The following is a 26,413-nucleotide window of genomic DNA, read 5'->3' on the forward strand; positions in this document are numbered from 1 at the left end:
ACTCCTGATTGGGCAGATTCAAGGGGGCGCTCTCTGACCCGACTCCTGATTGGGCAGATTCAAGGCGCGCTCTCTGACCCGACTCCTGATTGGGCAGATTCAAGGCGCGCTCTCTGACCCGACTCCTGATTGGGCAGATTCAAGGCGCGCTCCCTGACCCGACTCCTGATTGGGCAGATTCAAGGCACGCTCCCTGACCCGACTCCTGATTGGGCAGATTCAAGCGTCGCTCTCCCGACACAACTCCCCGTTGGGGCGAGCGGAGGTGTCTCGAGGCAGATTTGTGCATCGTGCCGAGGAGGTATTTTTTGCTCTAGGAGTCCCAGACGTTGGAAAGCGGCAGGCTTCCCCGTGGACCTCGCTCTGCCGAGACAGCGGGCGGCGTGTCTTTGGAATCGCGTGTCTCTCTCTCACCGCGCGGCGCCGCCGCCTCCCCTTTTTGCAGAAGCGGTACCGGGCGGTGTACGACTACGTGGCCGCGGACGAGGACGAGGTGTCCTTCCAGGACGGAGACATGATCCTGGACGTGCAGCAGATCGACGAGGGCTGGATGTACGGCCGTGTGGAGCGCACCGGTCAGCAGGGCATGCTGCCCGCCAACTACGTGGAGGCCATCTGACCTGGGCGCCCCGAGACGGGGGGGGGGGGGCAGGGGGAGAAAGGAGTGGGGAGGGGCTGGAGGGAGGGTGAAGTTTCCAGCGCCATCTCACTTTACTTCGCTTTCTCTGCTGATCGCGATTCTGCCGTTTCCTCCCCGCCCACACCCACCTGGGCTCCTCTTTGCCGGGCTGCGCTGTGCTCTGGGTGCTAACAAGCCTGTGTCCTCAGTCCTCTGCAGTGTCAGCCCCCCACCCCCCCTCCCCCTCCAGGGCTCCCACACCCGAGCACACCTCTGCAGGCTCCCGCCACGCACAGCGCCACACTCTGGCAGCCGTCCATTAAGAGCTCCCATTCCCGTCTGCCAGTTATTTATAAAAACAGACACGTTCATTTTCCTGTTTTCTGAATCATTCCATTCTCTTTTTTTAAAAAAGTCTTCGGTATACATAATTACATTTTCAATCAAGTTACCAGTGCCACAGAAAGCCTTTAAAATAATATATATATATATGCATTTACACATACAGTATATACTCTTGCTTCTCGATCGTATAGCTGTGAGAATCGTGTGGGGGGGCTGATAGAACTGGAATCCAATACAAGAAACTGAGACACCCCACCCTCCAGCGCCTTCTAAATAAGACACAGCTTACCAGCTATGCGATACTGTTATTATCCTGCAAGCTTAGCTCTGGCCTTGTGAATGCGCTGATGCCTCTATGTATCCAGTGTGCGACGCTGTCTCCGTCTTCTTAACGCAGAGCTCCACCGCAGTACCGTGGAGCTTGAGAAACCCTCCACACCTCCAGAAGCAACTGCGCTTGGTCCACGGGATCCCATGATGTTTTTTTTTGGGGTGGGGGGTGTTTATGTCATCTGTTCAAGCACCGGGGGTCCACTGCCAGAAATGTGCAGACAGTGTGGCCCCTGCTGTAAACCCAGCGAGAGAGGAGCTTCATTTCGGTTCTTCCTTGTAGAGTTGTGGAGTTGAAGGCACTTGATCTCGTTTTGAGATCATTGTGGATCAAGAGCAGGGTCTGGATGGCATTAAAAGGAGGTGCTGTAAGTCCTAGGAACGTCATCGCCCAGCTGTGCTATGCACTGATTCACAAAGATTTAGGCATATATGGTCTATTACATGGCCGTATGTAAACAGTTTAAGAAGGAGAGCTTTTGCACAGCAGTTCAGCGAATGGAATTTTAAAAGTCTGTGCCTCTGAAACGAAGCTATTTTTTTTCCGTCTAAAATAATCTCGCTGTTCGCGTGTCCCTCTTTGAAAGCTACCAGGAGGCTATTGTAATGTCTAGTGTGGCGGAGTTTGTTTTTGCTAGCGACAGCCAAGATCTGCCAGGTCCCTGTTAACGTTGAACTCAGTGCTGTGCTGTAAGTTTCTGTAAGTCAAGGGGCCAAGCACCTGTTTCTGAAATGGGAAAAAAAAAAACATGACCATGAATTTTACACTTTATTCTTTTATTTTAAGAAACATTCCAGACATTAATCCACAACATAGAAAGATGTGGATTAAAACGGCGATGATAAAGGCTGAGGGCATTGCTGTTATTAGCAATGTTATCAGGATTATTTTTTGCTTCTTCACCCTCACTGTCCTGTTTTCTGAAGAAAGGGAGTATATTTTTTTAACTTGAACCGTTAATCTTCTCTCTAACAAAACGGAAGGCGGGAAGTCGGGTCGGTGTTTTGCGCTGGACGGCCAGAGCCGCAGGCAGTCCTGCAGGAGGTGACCGCAGTGCGGTTTCAGAGCTGACCTCGACACCCATGTCTCAAAGCCGCCTTTCTCTACCGGCTTCACAGAGCTGCTGGACCGGCCAGCTTGGTTGGTTGTCATTGGCTAAAACACCTACAAGGTCTTTTGCTTCAGCACCGATATTTGCTCCCACTTTTATTTAAAAAACAGAACCTGGAGTCCTTTTCCAAGATAGATCCAGCCAGCGTGGTGTTGTCCCACCTGGGATCACAGCCCTTAGCCTTGGTGCTCCAGAGGAGCCGACGGGCTCTTCCGTCACGCTTCAGAAGTGCACCCTGAGGCCCCGCCGGCACCCCTGCTGGCTTTGCCGTGTTCAGTCAGCGCCTGTGGCACCAAGACGAAGACTAAGATGGGTGCTGTGGCGTATGTGAACATCATGCCCTCTGCTCCTGCTAATCCATTACAAAAGAGCAGGGTCTGCTTGTTTCCGTGTCTTGCAGAGAGATCCTTTTCACTTGCTCTTGTAGTTGCATCGGAAGTCGGAAAAGATGGAGCAAATTTTGACGCTGGAGCAAAAGGTTTTGGAAGCCGGTCAGCACCTTAACTGGGCCTTCTCTGTAGAACTCGGGGGGAAGCTGCACCAAAATGGGGTCGCTGGGCTGGGGTTGGTTCTGGGCTCTGACTGACCTGGCCTCCTCCTCCGGTGGTGGGGAGCAGTGTGTAGCATCACATCTCTCTGCACAGTGCGCACACAGAGTCCTGGCCTTTCCCAGCAGGAACATCCCTGGCTCAGCCATTCTGGATGCGCAGACACACCAAACCCCAGACAGGGGACAATACCGGGCAAGCACAGTAGCCGGTACCTGGACCCTCGTGCAGGGTCTGACACACATATTTGTAAATCTTGGAGGGCAGCGGCAAGCCTGTGGATACTGCTTGCAACGTGGCAGGGGTCTGTGTGCGCATCACATGTAACATTCCAGCAAATCGCCAGGGTCTTCCTAACATTCCATCTCACGTGTGTTATCAGTGACATTCCATTAAAACCCATGTCTGCTATTTTTAATGCTGCACTGTGATTTAAAAGAGCAGGGGGGGAGGAAAATATTCTTTTATTTTTGGCTATTAAAATGGAAAGGAATCAAGGTGTAATTTATGTATGTATAAATTTAGATTTTAAAAAATTCAGGATTTAAAAAAGGGATTTTGGGATTTTGAAGGGGTAAAAACGTCAAATCCAAGGTGTGAAGCATTGATGTTGTCCATTCCATCCATGTTTATCAGAAAGATGAGTGGCCCGAGTCGTGGGTGGGGCTGGGAGTGGGAATGAACCGTGCTGTGGATTTTGTAGGAGGTGAAAGTTAGTGGAACTACTTGGAGCCCCTTGTTATTATAACAGATGGCTTTGATCTGGAGTCATCTGCCCACATGCCTTGTACACAACATGGCAGGTACACATGTGTCTTAGATCTTGCCTTGACGCATTGTGTGGGGCCTGACACATATGTTGTTGAAAAAAGATATATTTACAACATAGGTTTGTAGTGAGGGAAGGAAATTAGCCCGTTCTGCTGTGTTAGGAAAGAGGGCTTGTTGCTGTAGAGCTACAGGGGTTTGCTCAGTGTTGGAGACCTGCTCTTGATCTCCAGTTTGTCCAGTGTGTGATAGGAGGGACCAGGCATCACCCATCCAGTAAACTCGCCCTCCAGGTCTGTACAGCGGATCCTAATTTCTACCCATCACACGCGCTGTCCTTCATAAGAAAACCTTGTACTGGACACTTCCAGATGTGTCTTCTTTGATAGAGAAAGACATAGTGCAGCAGTTTTCACCACAACCTCAGGGCCACTTCACACAGGCTGCAGGCTACTGGAGACCTTTCTCCAGGGTATGATAGAAAGTGTGTTTTTTCTCCCAGTTTACGTCCACACAAGTGGAGACAGCCCTATTACGTAGGGGAGAGGGGGTCTACGTAGTTTTCAAGAACTGTACATTTCATTTTTCAAAGAACAACTGGATGTTTTACTGCTCATTTTAAACTGTATTCTGGTGCATTGTCCTGGGCTACTGGGTGACACTGGAGGGTATCTCCCAGGGCAGCCTCTGGAGTTAATGACAAGGCGCTATCTCAGCAGGGAGCTGAGCAGTTACTGGTTATTGGTTGGAGATGGTGATGCACTGACGTGGTAGGTTTTACTGTGTCTTGGAGCTCAGGAGATCTTTGAAAGGGCTGATCTGGCAGTGGGAACAGCTAGGATGGTATGCTCCTAGGTAGGGTCTTTCAGCACACCTGTTTGCGTTTTGGTGCTGGGAGTGGTCACCCCGCGACTCTCCACTTCCTGGTATGTGATCAGAGCCTTAGTCCCCTGACTATTCTGTGTCTCTCAATTAATGGTGGGGTTGAGGGGGGTCTCGATTCACTCTGCCTTATACACACTCTTCCCCATTTCCCTGACCCTCCTTCCCCAACCTCAAGGGACCGTTATCCCCATTCAGTTTCTCGGCTTCTCCCGTTTTCCACCCCGATCCGCCCTCCCGTTTCGTCTTTCTGCCTGTCCTCAAGGGAGCGTTTCAGCCCAGGAGAGGTGATCGACCAGTACGCTTTATTTGTGCTAAACTGTCTTAATTTTTTTTTATTGTTAAAATTTCCTTTTATTTTACATGTTGGGGGGGGGGGAACCCCGAATTAAGAAACCAATGCATTCCATATTGAGGTCGTGGTCGGTTTCCCCCCGTCCTGATTTTCGTTAGTACTCGCCAATCCTGTGATCTCTCGAGGTTCGTTCAACATCCCTGCTGTCTGCGTCACAGCATTGACACCTGTACTGACCGAATCTCCAAATTCAATAAATTGTCATTTGTACCCAGCGTGGCCCGAGAGTCTTCCTTTGGCTGTCCTCGGGCTGTTTTGGGGGGTGCCACAGAGCCCCCTCGCGTTCTCGTTCGGTCCACGGGGAAGGTCAGCCGGATTTTGGAGCGTGGGGGTTCGTGTGTCCCCGTCCGAGAGGCCCCGGCGTCGGCTGCTCCCGATCCTCACGGGTCGGCCCAGCAGACGGCTTCGGACTCGGAAGGTAAGGCCAGCGGAAGCTACCGGCGAGCGCATTAGAAACCGAAGGCGGTTTCCTTCCGGAAAGCTGTAGGGAGTCGGGGCCCGGCTGATGCCCCGGCTCCTCTCGGAGGGCAGCAGGGAGAGATCATCGCAGCAGTTTTAATTCCTGAGCCAACCGGGAGCCAGCTCCCGGGCCGTCTCTCCTTTACAGTCTGTTATGTTGTATGTGCTTGACTGCTTCCAATTGGGTTGAGGGGGAAATGTCCCTGCTCGCACAGAAACGGGTGGCTATCCCAGCTCGGACCCCTAAGGCCCCGAGTGCCCATCACGACCTGGCCCGTCCCGGGAGAGCCGGGTACGCGGACACGCCTGCGGAGACTGACCGCAGGAGGGAGGTGAGGGGTGTGGGGGCTCCCGTGAGCCTGCTGGCACTCGCGTCTCCCCGCCTTCAGCTGCACCTTCACGCCCCACGTCTACCTGCAATTGCCTCGGCTTAGAAGGCGAGTGCGGTTTAGCCCGTCTGCCTAAACTTACTGCCCAGCCGTCACAGCTGCCCTGCATCCCGAATATGCGTCCTAATGTGTGTGCGGCTGCACCTTATTCACCAGGTTTACTCCTGCTGAGGGCGACTCCTACCGCCCGCTCCGGGCTGGAGCCGGACAAGAGCTCCCTGCCAGGAATAGCCGCTCCGTCCCCTCTACTGTCCACACGGACAGGAGCCGCGCAGGCCGGGCCGTGTCCTCAGGAACCCGTCACCCGGACAGCCGGCTCACGCGAGAATGGACTGTCGGAAACGCCACCCCGCTCCCCTCCCGGGTCCGCGCGGGACAGCCGGCCGGCCGGCACGCGCCTCGGCCTCGGGCTGCGGCGCTCCGCTCCTCCTCCGGAAAATCCCGGAACACATCTGGCGACGCCTCCCCTTTCAACGCAGGGGGCGCAATCGATCGTTTGTGCTGCGGCTGCTCTGAATCCCCTCTCCCCGGTGTGTGCAGACCTGACTTCCGCCCCACCGTCGGCATTTGTCCATTCCTGGTTACCGTACCCACAACACGCACACAGACACACACCTCAGTCCCCACTGCTCACCCTGGGTCTGATCATCTTTCTCGCCGCGGCGTCTCCTCCTCCTCCTCTCCGCATCCCGGCGCCTCCGTCTCCATCACCATGCTGGACATCTTGATCCTCATGTTCTTCGCCATCATCGGACTGGTCATCCTGTCCTACATCATCTACATGCTGTGAGGGGCGGACCGCGGCCGAGCGGGGGCCGTGAGCTGAGCTGCGCTGCCCGGGTGGACAGCAGTAAGTCGGCGCCTGCGGGAGGAGACGGGCCCTTGTGCAGCTGTGGTTGTCGCTAGCGGGGTACGTGTATCAGTGCGGGGATGGGTTGTGCACCGGTAGTCAAATATCGCACGGCCTTAGAGGTACGGAACCAGCCGAACCAGCGCTGGTTTTCTGAAGGGACAAATCCCGCTGGAAATGTCTTGACAGCTAAATCCGGTGATCTTACTGACGGCCACCAAATACGCGTCTGTTTAATAAAATATATCTTATGAACACACGCTTTATTAAGTAAGGGCTTTATTATTTTTATTTTATTTTAATCGAAGGCGTCCGATGGGACCCGATTCGGAGCTTTCTTGCGTTTTAATGTAAGCCTCTTATTCCGCCCGAGGTGACCAGTATAACGCCGCCCCCCAAAACAACAACAACAACAACAACAACAACAACAACAACAACAACAACAAAACGCTGTTTCCGTTTTCTGAGTGCGACCGGTATTTTATCTGAAAGCATCAGACCGGCTCTGGGGACTCCGGTGCCGGAGCCGGTCGTTTCGGCTGCCCTGGCGTGTCAGGACTGTAGCGCGGACCGTGTAGAATCGCCACCCCGAAACTCCGTTTAACAAGAGATCTCGCTTTTGGGGTACGTCTCACACTGGTTCCCAGTAAAACCGCCCAGACCAGAGCGTGGGGATGCGTGCCAGAAAGTGAAACCTTATTTTAATCCCAAAATTGTGCTAAGCAAACAGTAAGATTGATAGAATTTGCAGAATGTAATACATGAGGCACTACATCCCCAAGCTATCTTACAGCACCAGAGGTTTAGTCGTTTACATGTTATTAAATCTTTTATTAAAAAAACAGGACATTAGGTTTTGGATGGCCCTTTTCTTTGGACTATTCCAGTAAAGCAAGGGGATTTGTCAAGGTGTCAAAGGCTTGGGGTTGTCAAATCTGCTGTTTCTTCCTCCTGTACTGCTTTGTAGTTTGATGTTATGCCAATCCTGTGCTTTTAATTAGCTAATAATGACTGTTTTCTGCTCCCTGTGCACCTTGACCCAGATGTGATCGTAAATCACTCTGGATCAAGGCATCTACCACACTAATTAATGAAAATGTAGAAAGTGTGGTGTTATTTCTGGCATTACAGTGCTGATACTTCTGTGCATTGCAACCTGGATGATGCACAAGCCCTTTACAGCAGGTGTTCACAGGAGCAGCTCTCTGCGGGGCTGTCTGTGTTCTGCCTGATTCTCAGCCCTGTTGTTGCTTCTCCGGCCGTGACAAAGACCCAGGAGGAAAGGGACAGAGTGCTGCACAGACTTCCCAAAGCAGTTTGAACCAGGGAGCATGAGCAGGGGAAGAAAATAAGAGTTGCATAGTGTTCTGCAGGCTGTTGGGCCCACCTGAACATGAGGCAGGTCACCCCATTTAAGAAAACCGTGCTGTGCAGAAGCCTGGGCTCCAGTGTTGGCGTTTCTGTCTTTTCCAGAGCAGGGATGCCACAGGGACAGCAGGCAGACCGACAGCGCTGGACTCGCAGACTGAGGTGTGCTCTCCGGAGGAACTTTCCTGCCTGGGAATGGAGGAACTGACGCTAGGGGAGAGAAATTTCCAACCCTCCCCGTTCTCCTGCTCTCTTCTTCTCATGGACAGAATCGAATCCCAAACGCTTTTCTCTCCATTCTGTTCCGCTCAGTTCTGAATTCCTCTGTTCTAGATAGGAGGAGGAGGGAGGGACCAGACCCATTGCACCACCTGCTTCACTGCCTCCCTGCCTCTGTCCCTCAGCTCTGTCCGCTGGGCCCCCTGCCTCCCTGCCTCTGTCCCTCAGCTCTGACCACAGGAGCGGCCAGACCCACAGTGGTCTGCGACATGGAGGCCGTGGAAACCCTGTCGCCTAGGAAACGCCTCAGGCTGGTACTTGCCTAGTTTTCCGCCCACAGGTCCTGGACTGTCCTCCGTTTGAGCATCTGCAGGGTCAAGCTCAGCTCAGCTGCTGGCTGGTTTCCCCGACATCGGCGGTCACGTGACTGCAGTCCTGATGATGCCCTACAACAAGGATGGGCAGCGCCCGTTTAGCAGAGTTAACTTCAGCGTTACAAGTTGAGCTGCGACCCTCACCAGGAAAAGCAGAGTAAAAATGGATGGATGGATTACCAGTTGAAAGGAGCCCTGGTAGCAAGGGCGTCTAGGTCCCGGGTTCAACCCCAGGCAGGGGCAAGCGATGGAGCTGCTCTGATTCCTTCCAGACAGCTCCCAGGTCAGCCACCGCCTGCTTTCCACATGGGCCTTCATGGTCTGAAAAGGGACCTACCTACCTATTACTAGTTCAATCCTGAGGGAGTCTAGTCCCTGGCAGACTGACCTGGCCCTTCACTGGCATGGGGAGAAACAGGGGTGAATCCCAGGAGGTGATGCCTTACCTGCGGAGGCAAAGAGGAGCATTAGAGCATGAGAAATCAGGAAACAGCAGAGGCAGTTTGCCAAGAGCTGGTACTCTCCACTCTCTACTGTGTAAGGGGACAGAAGTGACTAAGAGTTTTTGAAACACAAGCAAAATGAGGCTTCATAAATGCCACGTAGGGCCCAATGTATAAGGAAGCAAACCAAATACACCAGTCTTCTGAAACACTCTGTATGCCAGTGCTTCGAAAATATTAAGAATATATTTTTAAGTACAAGTTATATGGTTCTGGGATTTTCTCCCCTCTCCTACATCTAGATATGATTGAATAAAGTGTATGTTGTTGATGTCTCTGGGCTGGCCCTTGACTTAGCCTACTCTTCTCTCTGTCTCTACATGGCTAGATGTAAAAAAAAAAAAGGCGTTCGGTTTTCTTCATCACTCTTGCGGGTGCCGACCTCCCAGCTACACGTCTCACTGTGCGCCACCTGCTGGTGAAGAGGCGTTCCTGTGAAAGAACTAGACGTGTCTCCAGCACCTGTCTGCAATGACGAGAGCCAGACTTGCACTCAGCGGGACTGTAAACTGAGCCTACACCTGCCCGCTCCAAGAAGATGCACATTTATGTACCACCCAGAAAAATCACAGTATTACTATTCCTGTGTTGTAGTGTGTTGTTTTTCCTGTCTGTTGGGAAAGAATATCTTGATGTGTAATCTGCGTTTGCTGCTGTAAAAACCCACTTGAATAAACAGCTGGGAATCAGAAAGCCTCGCTGTGGCTCCACTTCACCGCCTTGCAAACATGAAAGTGTCCATATCTGGCCCAGAGATATTAAGTCCTTCCCGCGACATATAACTTTTTCCCCCCTTAAAATGTCCGTTCTCGGATTCCGTAACTACGAGATTAATGAATATTGCGGTGACCTAGAGCCTGAAATCGCAACATTTTCCAAGAGGCAGTCAGGTTTGTTCCCCTTTTTTCGACATTTGGCGCGGTTTTTTTCCACTGACGTGTGTGGTTTAAGTGTTTTCACGAACAGCCGGATTGGGATTGAAGGCCGTAAAACTGGCGGGAAAATTTCTGGTCGGTCCTGTTGGGGTTGAAATTTTATTCACGGCGCTGCTGTTGCTCTGTGTCGGTCTCACAAAATATTTCCCCCTCTGGTCAGCAGGCGAGTATTGCCACTATTAATAACGATACCCACGTACTAATATTATATTAATACGTTATATTAAAACTTGGCATACCGTATGTTTGTGCTGAAGGTCAGTTTCCAGGTGTGGTTTTAGTTGTCGTCTGGAGAAAGACGAACTAATTAAAAGAGTAGCCTTCTATCAAGCGGGTTAACATCGGCCGACAACGGTCAGTGATGTGGATTTTCAGACTGGTTTCTCTCTTTTTTTTAATTTAAAGTTTACCATGGGGGGAAAAGGAAAGGCCGTAAATGAGAACTGAAATCTGAAATTAAAATATATTTTAGTTTTTACTGTTTGGTAAAGGTTTTGATAAGTTCCCAATGCATGGTGCATTGGCACTTAACGGTATATTTAGGAAACATTGTTATTTTACCTCCTTTATTGGTAGTGCAATATATAGGCTTCATATCTACCTATTGAATAATAATAATAATAATAATAATAATAATAATTGCTTACACTTATATAGCGCTTTTCTGGACACTCCACTCAAAGCGCTTTACAGGTAATGGGGCTCCCCTCCACCACCACCAATGTGCAGCATCCACCCAAGGAATGGGTGTATAATTTAGTCTTCGTGCATTAGACATTGCTTAAAACGAGGACGACGTGAGTGGGGGCAAAGGCAGCCTTTTCTGACGTATGGATGCAGAGCTGACGGGGTCTCGGGTTCGAATCTGTGTGCCCCTGGTTTGCATCCGTGTAAAAAATAGAAACAGTTCTGTGAATCGGGTGAGCGTCCATACCTGATACTTTCTTCAGGTATGGGCAAACCTGCAGTCCCGGGTAATGCGATTAATCGCGGCTAATTAATGTGTTTTTTAGGAGCTGCAATTAACTACTCACTGTGTTGTGTTGACGGGTTACGTGCTCCTACGCAGGTCTGGTGTGCGTAGAGACCCGCACACAACTCAGTGTATGATGCCACGTCGCCATTCCGCTATTCCTTGGGTGCCAGCGCCTCCTACTGACACAAATGTGCATAACAAGCGACTCCGTGCCCTGAATAATCCCTGCGAGCTGATTTACATACAATATCGCTTGTGGAAAAGAAACATGTTTTTTACGTGGCAATAAAACATGTTATATACTCTTATGCATATATATATATAAAATAGAGATAAAGTCACCGTGGTGGTATTTTGAAACTGTGCAACCGCTAACTTCATTTTTCAGTGTAACACATTGCGGTGGGGGGTGTCTTCAGCGTTTCAGCCCAAGCGCCAGAACGAAACTGTAGTCAAAGCTGGTGCAAGTTTAACAAAACAGACTGTATGTGGGCTGTGAGGCCGGGGTGCGGTATAACTGTGAAGAATGGTGAGATTTAAAGCAGACAGCGCGAAGCCCACACTAAGACCGCGACCCAGCTCTTAGGACTATCTGAACGAAGCGAAATAACACGGCTAGATTGTTTTAAAGAGCTGCACTCACACCCCCGAGTTCCTCCTCACACGCATACAAAGTCAAATGACGCCCACGTCAGCGACTAGGTACGGCTAGTGTTCCCGTAGCGGGGGTATAGCTCAGTGGTAGAGCATTTGACTGCAGATCAAGAGGTCCCCGGTTCAAATCCGGGTGCCCCCTCGGCTGGGATGTTCCCTATTTTACTACTTGGGATTTCTTGAAGGCTAGATGGGGATTCATGGGATTTTTGTCCTTCCCCCCCCCAGAGGAGGAGGACGTGAGAGCGTGTGTTCGTCGCGTTAAACGACAGGGAGAACTACAGACCCGCCCAGGTGAGATCAAACGGACGTGAAAGCGCATCACGCACAAGGGGGATGAGGGAACAGGAGCTACAGTATACTATTGCATTTCCAGAAGCACCAGCTGCAGTTACTGCAACAGGGGGGCTGATCTGTATTGACGGCCCCGGTACCTTTTTATCTGTGACCAGTTATTATTACATTTCAAAATCGTACAGCATCCTATCTTTCGTGAGCAGATTAGATCTGCGGACACCACAGAGGTTTCCGATAGGATGAAACTCCATGCAGCGTCGCTGTTATGAATCACGTATTAATATATATCGCATGGATTCATATAACGTCTTCAGAAGTCACGTAGAGAGCGATTCCGCGTGTTTTTTTTCTGCTGAGTAGTTTTTTTTTTTTGCTTGGCGCCTGCGTTCCGGCTGCACAGTGCTCTGAAGCTCATCGGCAGCACAGACCAACCACAATCTGGAAGTTTCTCCAACGTCTCGTTCCGGAACCGGGTTTTTCGAGGTTAATTCTGATGATTTATATTCTGTATAGGGCCCTTGTATCCTATCCAGCACGAACAAGAAATAGAAAAACAAGATGTATTGTAATTATTTTACGTGGGGGCGACTTCATTCTCATAGCTATCCTAATGTGAGAAGAATTTGAAGAATTACACTGGAAGGGTTCGTGGGAGTCACGAGCATGTCCACGCGGCCCGGGTGAGGAGTTAATAGGACTCATTGTGATTTCGTAGGCGCACCTTCAGTAGCTCACCGGCAGATGGAGCCCTCCCACTTCCACCCGCAGCTGGGGTCTGAGATGGAGACTATGAGAGTCTCTCTCGTGGGGAACACGCTAGTGGCTGTAAGCTATGAACAGCCACTTGCAGTCCAGTTTTTTTTACTAGGGGGAGAATTAATCTAAACCTTGGATGCTGCGGTGAGTTTCTTTTCCTAGCCTTGAGGCATAAGACGCGTACGATGTACCCCATGCATTTTATTTTCCTACCGCTGTGCGCTTTCAAGAGCTCTTTGCTTTATTTTTGTGCTGTTTGGATCTTGGAGGTTTTAAATTGCATGTGCGGCCAAAAAAAAAAAACAAAACTTAAAAGGCAGACCCCCCCAATGGGTTTAAGAATTCAGATGAATCCCGTTATTTTGGTAAGGAAAGGGTTCGGCTGCACGATGCAGAGCCTCTGCTGAAAGAGAGAGCAACAGGTGTGTGTGGACCAGGCCTGAGAGCCTCTGTGCTACTTATGGCCCGGAATCAGAACCAGTGTCGTCTGGACTCCAGAGCTCAGCCCGCGCTCACCAGCAGATGGCGCCCTCCCACTTCCACCCGAAAGCACGCAGCCCGCGGCCTGGCAGCTGAGCCGCATGGGAGACCCGTTGCGTGATAAAGGTGGCGATTATTTTGTGTTTTTCACGCTGATGGACTATGGGAGGCGCTGGCCGGCGCCGTCGGTCGCTGGGCCCTGCCCGGGGTGTTTTCTGCCGAGAGCAAAAAGTTCAAACCGATCGCCTGGCTCCTGCCCGCTAACCCGGATCAGCGTGCCAGCGGCCCGTACCTGCAGCTCCGTGGGTTCAGACCCATCTCTCCCAGCGGTGGCTGAAACCTGCAGCACCCCCCTGGTAAAGATGGGAGGTTCCAGCTGCCTTGTGTGTCAGCTCTTGCTCTTCCATGGGTGACCTCTCGCCTACAAGGAGCCCTGGCCAGATCTCCTCACCCCTCCTTGCTGTGATCTGGAGCCCCTCCAAAGGCCTCTCTTCCTCAGGTCTAATTTTATCTGCGCTTTCTGATATTTATTGTCTAGAAATAAACCCCCCGCATTCTGTCTCGGCTTGTCCGCTCCTGGCCTCCCCTCCCCGCCCCTCCTCGTGTCCATTTCCTGCCCCATGTGAAGGCCTTGCCTGTCCCCTGTGTGACATATTCCGAATTCCAGTGGCAATAATGGAATCTGCCCCCTTCACGCCACAACAATAACCCCGCTGTTCCCTCGCGGCCAATAGGAGCAGAGCTCTCTCCTCCTCACTCTCTCCGCGACCTCACAAGGCACCGCAGACGCCCCTCTGACACAGCCCGCACTCTCCCCTCCTGTGGGGACCCCCCATCCCCTCCCCACTTACCTCTCACGCAGCAGTTCCTTACAGGACCCCCCCCCCACGCTCCCTGCTCCCCACCGAAACTGTTCCTCAATGGAGTGGCGCAGGAGAAAAGGCCGACTGAATGATATGGGGTAGCGCGAATGAAGCAGAGCTGACACTTAAGGATTTCCTGTTAAATTATCTTGAGATAATGAAAGAATCTCGAAAAGAGCAGGGGTGTGCTACTTACGGGCAATCATAGCCTGGTGTCCTGGCCAGATTTCCCCCTGGCCTTTACCCATCATGGCCTCCCAATAATCCCCATCTCTGAACTGGCTTCATCACTCTGCTCTCCTCCCCACTGAGAGCTGGTGTGTGGTGAGGGTTCTGGCGCACTATGGCTGCTGGTGCATCATCCAGGTGGGGCTGCACACTGGTGGTGGAGGAGGGGATCCCCATTACCTGTAAAGCACTTGGAGTGGAGTGTCCTGTAAAAGAACAGCTGGATCCTTGGATCAGTGTGGACTAAATTGCTTCCCAGTTGTAATCTTACGGGCTTGCTTCTCTTATTTTGCTTGTTTTGTACACCGTCCAGTCCAGGGCCCTCTCTGAACCGGCATGTGTGCCCTTCCTGTGCCTCTCTCTGTGCTCCTGCTGGGAGGTTTCCAGCTCCTGTTTCGCTCTGCCGAGAGCCCTGCGTTTTCCAGGCCCCTCTGTTGTCCTGGCCGTCTCAGCTGTCTTCCTCTCCTGGTTTGGCCTCCCTAATGCTTGTTCTGCACAGTCTTGTGTGTTTCTGCTGATCGATGTTAGGAGGTTGCTTCACCCTCAGTCCAACACTATCTCCCTCTCTTTTCCTCTGCAGCCTCCTGCCCCTTCTCTGCATTATTCTCTCGCAACTTTCCATCGGTTTTCTTTCCTCATCTTCATCTCTCCTCTTTTTCCTCTTCGTTGCCACAGGACAATCACACAGGGCTTTTCTTTGGCGTGGACGTTTCCTTCCAGTGTGGTTGCCTGACTCTCCTTTAGTGCTGTCCTTAGATCTTCTCATGGAAATAAAAAAAAAAGTTTTTTCTTTATTGACAGAGAATCGACCTGGTAGACTCAGATATAGGGGGAAAGCAGGTCACGTGAGTGTAGGAAACGCACTTACTAAGAACTCTCCTGCAGTAATAATTCATGCCTGTTTTTGTATCCTGACCTGTGCCTGCTCTTTTCTTTTTTGAGTGCAAGAGTTATATTCTATGCATGCCTTCCTGGAAGTATCTGCAGTAGTTTGGACCTTGAAGTCCCTGGCCATCCTCTCTGGGCAGCAGTAAGACTGAAAATGTGCACTATCCTGACTGACCACCACAGCACAGGGAAGATCCTTCAATGTTGTTGCACCTCTCAGAAGCAAAGTGGAGTTAAAGCCTTACAGGATTGAAAACACTTGTATCAAGTTCTCTCACAAGCGTCGCTGTTTGGGACTGAAGAGGCTGCGTTCGGTTAATAATTAATGGATGGGCAATATTTTTGCCAGAACATGAGTAAAGCTAGATCTTGAAAGCATTGCAAACCTGAAAGCAGAAGAAAAACGGGGAATACAATTCCCTAGCAATACATGCTGTAGGTGCTCGTCATATTTCACAATTCCCTGTTATGAAGGAACCACAGTTTTCCTGCATGCATATCTGTGCACCTGGTGTACAGAAGAGCTCTCTTAGTAATTGTGACAGGTTACTGCCTGGTGCAGCTGTGTGTTCTCTGTTTTGTGCCTGGTGTTGTGTATGTACAGTTTATATTGTCCCATTTTTGGGGGTCATTTGCATTTTTAGGACAGAGCTTTATAAAGACAGATTTAAAGCCGATGGGATAATTCAGTGAGGTGCTCCACAGCTTGGGCCACGCTGCCCTGCTGCCCAGTTGATCTGCTTCCCTGCTGCCCTGTTGCTTTGCTCCCCTTGCTGCCCTGTTGCCCTTCATGTTGCTCTGCTGCCCAGCTGCTGCCCGGTTGATCTGCTGCCCTGTTGCTCTGCTCCTCTGCTGCCCTCTTGATCTGCTGCCCTGTTGCTCTGCTCCTCTGCTGCCCTGTTGATCTGCTGCCCTGTTGCTCTGCTCCTCTGCTGCCCTGTTGATCTGCTGCCCTGTTGCTCTGCTCCTCTGCTGCCCTCTTGATCTGCTGCCCTGTTGCTCTGCTCCTCTGCTGCCCTCTTGATCTGCTGCCCTGCTGCTGCAATGGCTGTTTACCCCAGCAGCCCGGCCTCGCGCTTGCCGGCCCCCGCAGCCGGGCCCCGAGTTCCTGTTGTTGTAGGGTGTGAGTTTCCCGAGATAGAGCTGGGGGGGAAGCACTGGAGGATGTCTTCTTCCTGAATGACTGAGGAGCTCTTGTTTTCTGTGTGCGTTTGGCCATGGGCGCTTGTGTGTTTCGGGGAGGGTGTGTGTGCGTCTGGGCGTGCGCGGCGTGTTTGTCGAGACATGCGTGTGAGCGGTAGGGGTTCCGTGTCCTTTTGGGGGGAGCGCGGGCGTCGGAATTTAAGCCGAGAAAACTAAAGAGAAGCGTAAATATTGTGTTCCTGGATCGTTTTCACTTTGTGCGTAGCCTCTTTGACTGGAATTAGGAGCTGTCACTTTAATTATAGCCAGAGTCCATGGGAAGCTCCCACAACGACAGGGGCTCCAGTTTTGCATCTCTTGTGCGCCATTCTCTTCTGCCACCTTTCCCTCACTCACGGCAACTTTTTTTAAAAGTTATTTTTCATTCTTTTTCCCCCTTCCATGCCAGTAGTTAGCTAGCACAACAGGCTACAGCTCAGATCAATCCAGATTCAGTCCAGCAGGCTGAAGTGTGGCATGTACCCAGTACAGTGCAGAATGCAGAGCGGAAGGGGGCACTGCTGCACTCTAGAGGAAGGGACTTCCCCAAAATCCGCTCCAGTGATTGCCCTGCTGTGTAGGTTTCCAGGTCTGCATTGCAAAAGCGAATTAATCCTGAACCGATTCATCTGGTTAAATAAAAGAATAAAAAAATCTGCACACACAGCATGGCTTAGGTTTTTTCACCATGCATGGTCAGGTAACGATGTTCATGACCCTGGTGGTTTTGTCAGTACAGGAGACTATGTTGCCATGATGGAGAAACGGCCTTTGAGTGCAGCCTTGAGTGCCTCTTTAAGACACGACTATTGAATGCTACTCCTTTTCCATCAGAGCAGGAGGACTACGAATCCCAGCATGCCCCAGGAGGGGGGGTTTAAGGATGGTAGTCTCCCAGCCTATAGCAGCGAACCTGGAGCCAGATGGCTGCCATGCCCACGACAGCGGTTGTCAACGGCGACGGACATTCTCACAGAGGTATGAGCTGGACAGCTGTCAGAGAATCCCACAGACCACTGCCCACGGTCACATGGTTCCCCCTCCCTCCCTCCTTCACTATGTCGCTTTCTCTCGGGGGGGGGGAGGGGAGAGCAGTGAATACGGAGGGAGGGGTGAGAGAGGAGGGGAGGGGAGGGGGGAGAGGCAATGGGTCGGCTTACAGCTCGTGAGAGAGCGCAGGAGCAGGGAGAGTGAGGGAGGGGAGTATTCTCTCCTTATTCCCTCTGCCAGAGAGAAGAAGGGAGGCTTCAGCACTTGTTACCCTCCTTACCGAGAGACGCCAAAGGGAGACCAGTGGCTGGATATCGGCGCTGTGACAGAGGGAGAGAAGGAGAAAGGAAGAGGGAGGGAGAGAGAGAGAGAGATAGAGAGGGGTGGGCGAGGAAGAGGGCGATCATGCCTTTTCGGAGAGAGCCTCGCTGTGTCCCCCCGCCTGCCTCCCGCGACAGCCTGTGTGTCATTTGAGGAGGGGATGGCCGGGGCGTCTCTGTTTCTGCTCCCACGCTCACACTGCCATGCCAGGGTCTAGGAGACAGCAGGAGCCCCGCTGAAGTCATGGCCCAGGTAAGGAGGGGTGGGGGTGGGGATGGGGGGGGCAGCGGTCCAGCAACCGCAAGAAGGGGGCCCATGTGAAACCCCAGCATCCTGGACCCCTAACCGGAACCAGCCCTGCAGCGTAGCTCTTCGTATCTGAGGTTAGAAATGACAGCTTGTCACGGGAGGTTAGGGCTGCTGTACGGTTTTTCAGTCCTGGTTGTTATGCTCATGACTGGGGAGCTGTGGGAAAGCGCCTCTGGAAAACCGTGGCTCGCGGGCTGGAGAGGACCGGTTCTGAGGCTGTGGCGCTGGGACAGTGTACAATATTGTCTTCTTCATCACCGTGGCTCGGACGCTGCTGCCGCCGGTGCCAGGAATCTCTCGGGTGAGAAAGAAACATTTAGGCAAAATGCGCCCTCATTGATAATACTGTAATTTGAAGGACCGATTAATCTGAGTGCACCCAGGAGAGAACTGCGCTCGTACTTCAGAGAACCACCTTCTTTGCTGTGGCGAGAGTGTTTTATTTTATCGACACGTTTATATTTTGGTACATTAAAATGTGGAGAAAGAGGATCCTCTATAATTGACTAAAAACAACAACTGTGGATTGTCTTCTAGTAGGGTTACTCTGCTTGTGACTGAACGTGTGATGTTTTATTCATCTCTATAGATCTATCACAGGATGCAGAAATGATCCAGTAGAGGCTGAATCAGTCCTTACTGAAGTTGTCTTTGAGATATTGTGTTATGCGGTCGATACTGCAGGGAGCGTAACTGTAGTGTGTGTATTATCGGTTTGTTTCCAGCCCATTCCAGCTCTCGGTTTTAATGCGAGCGTCCCCTGGAAATCCAAAATTAAATTCAAATGAGGGTCTCCTGAAGGGTTACATGGACAAATGAGGACGGTGAGGGGTGGTTTTTAAGAATGGGGAGGTTATTTGTCTGTGCAAGTGAGAGAGAGAGAGGGACTGGCCGCTCTGTGTGTGTGTACGCGCGCGTGTGTGTGCCTCTGCCCGTTCTGCACTGCGTGTGTGTGAGTGTGAGCTCTCATGGAAGAAGGGTGTTGCCTCCCTGGGAGCTCGGTGCTGCTCTGTGTCAGCGCTGGCAGGCAGGGCCCCTGCCCTGTGTGTCTCACGCTGTGGTCCTCCTACCTGTAGCTGCTGGAGTCTTCACAGAGCGGGGATCTGCCTCCACCCCCCACACACATCTACATACATTCAACTCCTGATAATCCCACAGGGCGAAGGGGAGGGGTGGGGGGGGGGTTATTATTTATTCATGCGTAGCACAAAATGTGACCCCTGTGGAGAGCCCCTGTCCGGAGTCCCATTAATCCCAGGTGCTGAATCCTTTCTGGACTCTGGACTGTCGCCTTGCACTCATTAGCGCGGTCGTGCTTAGTATTACTGAATGGAGCTGTGATGTTTTATTCATCTGTATAGATTTCCATGAAGCCATCCTTCCTGAGCTTGTCTGTAAGGTGGTGTGTGGGATACAGCAGGTATTGGACGGGGGGCTGGCCGTTTGACACAGCGTATTTATCAGTTTGCCTCCTGCTCCAGCCCAGCTGCAGGGTGATTGGGAAGGTCTGTTTAGAGACGAGGAGGATCTTTGTGGTAGTGTAAGCCCCGTTTTTCGATCCTCCCTGTGTATTGATTCATTTCTCTCTCCTGTGCTCTACTTTCCTGATCCGGTTAACAAACCCATCTGTTTTGAGATATCATTTCGTATGTGCATGAACTATAAATTTGCGGCCGAGGACTGAAGCCCTCCCACTCACCAGCGATGGTTCGAGTGCTGGTGTGGGGTGATGTCGACACTCCCTGCCTCCTGCTTGCCAGCGATGGAGAGCTGAGGTGGCGCTGGAGCCCAGCAGTGGTCATGCTAGTTGCTGGCACGATCGACAAAGGGCCTTCTGCCAGGCTGAGGAGTCAATCAGTTGATTAATCGGTGAATGAATCAATATTCATATTACACTGCGCGGTCTAGCGTTGATTACTATCTCAAAATGCTTTGCAGAGTGAGGTTACTGTTGGATGCATTTAGTACATGGTTATCTAGGCTTACACACATAAAGCTAAAATATGAAAATACAAATTTGCATTAAGGCTGACAGCCACAGATAAGCGTATTTGGTATTTTAAGCACTATTACAAAACCTATAAAAAACACAGGCAGCTGAACATTTAAGCATTTAAGCAAGCATACCTATAATTAAACCTGTCCTGCTGCCTAAATTTAAATCTTTCAAGCTTTTTAGAGGAAACACTTGGGTGCCTCTTAAAAAAGTCTTTGGTTGCAGCTGAGATCAGTCCTACGGTTCAGATCTTTGTGTAGACACCGATGTGTGTTTTTAGGCTCTCACTGAAACGGGGGATTCCCACATCCCGCTGCGACAGCCTGCTCATATCCATGTCATCCTCCCTCAGGATGAGGTCCGTGCTAATTGAAGCGTTGTTCAGCCATGGCCTTGCCTGTTGCCCCCCCATCCCTGCACCTCTCCGGTCCCTGAGCCAGGTGCTATGTGCCATGAGGGTGCTGTCCTTCACTGTGCTGTGGGCTCTTCTCCCACTGTAAGGGCACTGAGCACTGGGCATGGAAGGCATGAGGTCTGAGCCTTTATTTGCCAACACTCTCATAGAATCGGCTTTTATACTAGAGACCTACTGGGCCTTTTTCCAACAGGCAGCAGCTCTTTTCCAGCAGGGAATGCGGCCACTGTTTGCAAGCGCGAGTTTTTTTTGTTCTGAATTAATGAACCTCATTTCAGTGCTTGATTTACTCAGGAAGAAAACAGGCTTCAGTTTGTTATGATTATTATTATTTAGTATTTCTGTAACATGTGAAGTTCCAAAAACAGTGAATCCACTGTTCAAAATCCAAATGTATTTATCTCTGTTTAGGAAACCTTCCCGCAATCATCATGATGCATGTTTGTTCCAAACTGGCCTTAACCTGAAATGAAAATATTGTTTTTATTAAGAGCCTCCAGAGGTGTATGGCCAGCTCACAGCTCTGTATTTGCTTTTTTTTGGCAAAGAGGGACAGAGTAAAGAACTGATGGACACAGTGATGAACTGTCATCAACTGATGAACCTAGTCAGGTTTTCACCAGTGCTTGCTCTAGAACTGTGATTTCCATCCCAGATCCTGGAGGAACACTGTATCTCCTGGCCCTCAATCCAGCTGAGCTCTACATTTAATTTAATTGATGCCTTAATTGATCTGCTTGCTTTTTTACACTTTAATTTTTTTTTTTTCATTGGTCAGTCCTGAGTGTCAAAGAGACCCTACTGTTACACAGTATCTCATCAACTTGCTGGCTTCAATCGGTTACTTTTCAGGCAGCACACCTGAATATGGGAGCATTTCGCTACAGATATGATACCAATTACAAATTCCGTTTGGGCATTCAAGCAAAAGCTAAAGGAAGATTTTACATGTCTAAAATAGAGATCTAAAACCAGAAAAGGCAGTATTCTTCCAGGTGCAGGGTCAGGAAGCAGTATTTAGAAGGTGCTGTCTCTGCTTCCTGGTGTGGTGTAGGGCGGGGCAGGGCAGGATGTATCCCCCTCACTGCTCTCCGAGTGTTGAGGGTGCTGATTGGAAGTAATTGCACTGGTGTGTGTGACCCTGGCTTGTTTTTTGTAGAGTATGCTGCACATGTGATACATTTGCTGCCCGAACAGCACTTCATTGTCACTGCAGATTTCCCGATACTTGCTAACTATTTCAAAATCCGTAATGGCAATGCTGACATCTAATAATCCCTGTGTGAGGACGTGAGATGGGGAACCATGACAGCGATGCTTGGTTCCCTGATGCCCGTTGAGAGAGCAGGAACTCTGTCTCCGAAGCCATGTGTTGCATTTAAATGCTTCCCCGCCTTGTTGACCAGCATTCAGGCTGTCGGTATCTGTCTGAAGAAGAATGCTCATACATGTGATGGGGTGTAGCCGCTCTCAGGGCAGAGATCCAAGACATGGCGAGAGAGAAATGCGAGGTTCCATGTGCTTCCCACGGTAGGACCTGGAAGAAGTAATAAGTGTCAGAACAGGATCAAGCAGATTATGTAAAGTCCCTGTCTAAGAGGATGCAGCTGTGCCTGTCCCGGCCCCTGCTCTGTGGGTAAAAAGTGCAGTGTGTCACCTTGTGAGTCCCCTGGTCTAGAAGGTACTGTACCCGGAGAAGGCAGTGGGAACTGAAATTAGTTTGCTTTCTGACAAAGTTGCAAACTGGCTCCGCAATCCGCCGGCAAATTTCACCACTGACACGGTTGTAGATTGTTGCCTCTGCAGCTTCAGTAAAGGACAATTTGCCGTAGGTAAGAGCAGAAGAACGGTTGAATATCAGAGGAGGCAATTTGTGCTAGTCCTCACAGCCCTGTGGTAGCTAGAAGTTCACTAATCACTATACCGCACAGCCTTTCCTTGTACTCGTAGTAATTTGATGCCTATCAGCGTTTTAATTTAAGGCCAGAGTCTAGGGTGTCTCTGGACAAATAGTACAATTTTGGAAAACCATGTGTGTGTAGAATCCAGACTCATTTTTGCTTGGTAATAAGGCACTTGTACCTCGTCATGTATTGACTGTCACAAATGTGCGATGTCCTTGCTTTTACAGTGCTTCGGTCTGTCTTGCTCATTTTTTCCATGAAGTAATAAGCCTCAAGCTTCTTTTGCTGCACTCTGCTGGGATGATGTCATGGTTTATCCTGGTGGGGTTTTAGCCATTGTAGCGTACTGATGCGGTGTTGCCGGAGTCGCGGCCTCTCTGCTCTTCAGCGCTCTGGGTACGAGATGTGCCGGGGGCCTCGGAGCAGTCAGGTGGATGGGGCGGCACCTGGCACAGAGTGTCGATAGAGCCCTCCTCCCTTGGAGAAGGGAGGATTGCCAAAACAAGACCGAAATGCCTTGCTATGCAAAGAGCTTCCCAGTACGGAGCTGGCGCTGATGTTCGAGGGCACACCCACGTCTTCAGAATCCAAGTACAGTGTTGCAGAGCGTAAAGCGAGTTGCGAATATCTGTATTCAAGCCTCCGGTCTTGTGCTCTCATGTGCACCTTGATTTTCTTCTGGCATTAAAAGAGAAAAAAGGGCACAGGCTCAGCACAGCGCTGCCATGTTCCTGCACCGTTTGAGAAGGGGCATTGCTTAGCTTACACGACGCACGGGCAGGCTCTGAACACAAGCTGTTAGCTGGAAAAAAAATGCATGTGCTTTTCTTCCTCTGTGCACACACAGGAGTTCCAAACCTCTGCTCACCTGTAGTCAGATGTATCAGTTTAGTTGCTGTACAGTTTCTGTGGAAGAGGGAGAAGAAATGCCTTTTTGCTGTTTGTTTCCTGCTTGGTTATGTTTCATTTCGTGCTACGTGTTTGTTTTCCATTCATGAAGTCGTTTGCCATTCAGGATAGCTCCCAGTAAGTTCTTCTGCACTGAAGGGTAGCACAGGCTTCTCATGCAATTTGCCATCTCAGGATTGAGGATTCAGAGGATTGAGCGGCTCTGATGTAGTTCCCTACTCTTCCGCCTGATGGCCGCCAGATTCTTTCAAGAAGGTATTTTTCACTGTAATAGTAAATGCAGCAGAGAGTAGGTGGAGCAGATGTCTCGAAGATACAACCGCACAGAACATGGACAAGGGAAGTAGGCGCTTGTGTGCAAAATAAGCTGTCAAATGGCAGGAGACTACAAATGGCATGAACCGAACTGGATCTGCCAGAGAATCCCAGCTAGCCAGGGCACAGACAGGCCAGAGGTGAAGAGGACCAGTAGTGTCCGAGATTAGAGGAAGCCCGCTGGCTTTTAGTTTTAGTTTTGTGCCAGTCACAACGAATGCTGCAATGGTAGCTAGACAGCGTTGGATATTACGAATCTGTAGAAAGAACAGCAGGGTAGAATGAGAAAAAACACCAACTTGCAGGCAGCAGCTGAAGAAAAGGCTATGAATGGCTGGGAAGAAGCTTTACAGCGTTACAGAGGATTAGACATTTTAATGGCAATGAGAAACCTAGTGGGATTTCATAAAGTTAGCATTGTTCTCAGCTCCAAAGTGCAAGCTGTGTTTTACAACTTGCGGAGAACAGCTTTTCCAGCTAGCTTGTCCAACGTCCCACTTTGCTGTGCTTCTCGTTACCCATCTTACAAACATAGTTTTTTTTCGGGAGTTTTCCAGGATCCAGGATTTCCATACGGCATGCTGCTGGGATTTGTGATCAGGGCTCCGTGTTTGTCAAAAGCCCACCTGAGGGGAGTTTTTTCTTTCCCTGCACTGGTGTAGGGGAGAGAGTGGGCCAGCGGGTTTAGTTGCTCCACGGGTTTGTACAGACCACGTCAGCAGGTTGGATAGCTGGCGTGCAGGCGGAGGGACGCCCCCTCACATGCCTATCTCCTCCTGACACCTGGCCCACCCAGCTGAGCTAAGCCTGCACTGCGCTGGGCGTTATTCAGGGCACGAACGCAAACAAATGTTTTTTTTTCTTTTTGAACTTGGAATTTTCTTCCTTTTTACTAAAATAGTTCCCAGATCGTTGGCTGGTGGTGGGAAAGGACGTAGCAGACAGAGAGAGAGAGAAGGAGTTTTGCGACTGGGCTCTGCTGTGGAGAGAGCAGGCCCCCAGTTCCCACGTGGAGCTGTGTCTGTCACACACGTCCCCTTGACCGACAGCGTGGTGATCCGCAGGGCAGCCGGGGGAAGAAGAGCTGTTTGTCTGCGATTGTCCTCTCCGGCTCCGTGATCCGGAGAACCGCGGGATGAGTTCACCAATTAGACAAGGACTCGGGCTTGAAGCAAGCGCCAGCCCCGAAAACCCCCCAGAACAGGTGCTTAAGCTGCAGGGGCAGCCGCTATTACAGACAGGCTGTCGACACCGATAAAATACCAATCAGATGTCTGCATTTCATTTCACACTCTGTCAGAAGCACTCAGTTCCAGAGTGCGCTTGTTTTCTGTCCTCCCTAAAGGAAAGAACAAAAACATTTGTGCATTTGCACATACTGTGGTTCTATTGATTCCTTTCAATTTATCATAAGGCCTGGGAATTGTTTAGATTTTCTTTATTATTAAATACCACATGTTTATGTTCAATACTTCACTTTGCATTCTGCGTTTCATATTCACAGCCATTACATTGTAAAGGTAACGTTAAGACAGCAAGGAGCATATTCTTGTTTTTTGCATGTCGTTTATATGCTGAGTCCACACCACCTTCAGTAGGAATAGGCACTTAATGACTAGCAATGCCTGCTGAGGGGCTATTGATTTGAAATTAGCAAAGCCGTTGACTGATTTGCATCGTATTTCCAGTATGAAAGCGACACAGTACTGAGCACGAAGTGGAGCAGACGCATGCAGAGCAGCATTGGGCAGTGTCACACAGGGCCTGGTGCGTCAGGCTGCTGATTGCTCCACAGGCACGACCAGGGGTGGTGGTTTTATTTAACAAGACAGGGCTTCATCAGTAGCCAGTCTGTTTGCACCCCAGGAGTCTAGGTCCCGACACGCCACCTTGGGGTCCAGGCGTGAAAATTGTTGTGGGTTTTGGGGTGTGCATCCGCCCTTCTAACTTAAAGGGAAGAGCCCAGCAGGCCTGGAGGAGACCGGGTGACTTCAGCGGGACTGTCCCTGGATGAGACGGAGGGAAACCCGTGCTGTAGAAGCTGCATTGCCAGAGCCATGAAAACGCGTGCAATTTTGTGCGCACGTTGTAATGCTGGCCGCTGCATTATAGCAAAGATATTGCTGCTCCAGAATCTGTCCAGAAAAGTGAATCCAATGCATTCTAAGGCTTAAGGGAGTGTCCTACACAAATAGGCCGAAGGTACTGAACCTTTTTTAGACTTGAACACTGAACACTGCAAGGGGAGTTGATACCAATATTCCTGATACTCAAAGGAATCCACTGAGCCTGTCCAGCAGACTGCATCGGAATGAACAGTGGAACGTGACCCAGAGGGTGCCGGTGCAAACAGCACAGCGGGCGCTTCTTTACACAAAGGGTTGTGGGAGCGTGGAACGCGTGGCTGAAGCCGATACCCTGGCTTCTTTCCAGAGATGGCCGGGTGAGACTGAGATCCTCGGGTCGCTTAACCCCAAAGTACCGAATGGGCGAGATGGGCTGAATGGCCACCTCTCGCTGGTCACCTTTCTGATCTTCTCGTGTCCAATGATCTCTGCAGCCTGCCCCCGTCACGGACGGCCCACGACAGGCCCGCCCTGTGCCCACAGCGCCCTGCAGGCACGGACGCCTGCCCAGACTGCAGGGAGGCAGCTCCAACTTCTGTGCCGCTAATCTTCACCAGAACGTCTGAACAGGGGTTTATCTGTCCAGCGCAGAAGGGAGGGCAGGAGAGGAAGAGAGAGGGAGAGAGGGAGACATGGAGGAGATAGCTCCTCACAATACAGTCCATTCAGCCCTTTGGATTATGAAGGCTGAAGCTTGTTTGCTGCTGCACTCTATTCTTTCAGCCCACGGTGTAACTCAAAAGTGGGG

At 50.7% G+C, this 26,413-nt stretch overlaps 2 protein-coding genes, 2 long non-coding RNA genes and 1 other non-coding gene across 7 annotated transcripts in view; 4 read left to right on the top strand and 1 right to left on the bottom strand.

Moving 5' to 3' along the window:
* Positions 1-5,174, top strand: part of lasp1 (LIM and SH3 protein 1) — a 36,773-nt gene extending 31,599 nt beyond the window's left edge. Inside the window, exon 7 of the mRNA XM_088623190.1 lies at positions 446-5,174. Coding sequence (XP_088479316.1) covers positions 446-619 — 174 coding nt within the window. The 3' untranslated portion in view covers positions 620-5,174. The remainder of the gene's footprint in view (positions 1-445) is intronic.
* Positions 5,175-5,874: 700 nt separating this feature from the next.
* Positions 5,875-9,814, top strand: LOC148638693 (uncharacterized). Its single transcript, XR_015931012.1, has 2 exons — positions 5,875-6,717; positions 8,131-9,814. It is a non-coding gene; the product is annotated as an uncharacterized LOC148638693 (long non-coding RNA).
* On the bottom strand, positions 7,474-9,131 carry LOC148638694 (uncharacterized). The gene is made up of 2 exons (XR_015931013.1): positions 8,452-9,131; positions 7,474-8,408 (listed from the first exon to the last, which is right to left on the bottom strand). It is a non-coding gene; the product is annotated as an uncharacterized LOC148638694 (long non-coding RNA).
* Positions 9,815-11,756: 1,942 nt separating the features above from the next.
* On the top strand, positions 11,757-11,828 carry trnac-gca (transfer RNA cysteine (anticodon GCA)). Its single transcript has one exon. It is a non-coding gene; the product is annotated as a tRNA-Cys (tRNA).
* A 5,391-nt stretch (positions 11,829-17,219) lies between these two features.
* Positions 17,220-26,413, top strand: part of LOC148638696 (rho GTPase-activating protein 23-like) — a 97,061-nt gene continuing 87,867 nt past the window's right edge. The window contains exon 1 of one of the 3 annotated variants that reach the window (XM_088623008.1): positions 17,220-17,358. In XM_088623008.1, coding sequence (XP_088479134.1) covers positions 17,239-17,358 — 120 coding nt within the window. In that variant the 5' untranslated portion in view covers positions 17,220-17,238. Of the gene's footprint in view, positions 17,359-17,551; positions 17,944-18,171; positions 18,302-26,413 lie in introns of those variants that run through there. The other 2 variants (XM_088623010.1, XM_088623011.1) reach the window with 2 other exon arrangements.

Source organism: Lepisosteus platostomus, chromosome 28 (genome assembly GCF_059453375.1).
Source record: "Lepisosteus platostomus isolate fLepPlt1 chromosome 28, fLepPlt1.hap1, whole genome shotgun sequence".
Lineage (NCBI taxonomy): Eukaryota > Metazoa > Chordata > Actinopteri > Semionotiformes > Lepisosteidae > Lepisosteus > Lepisosteus platostomus.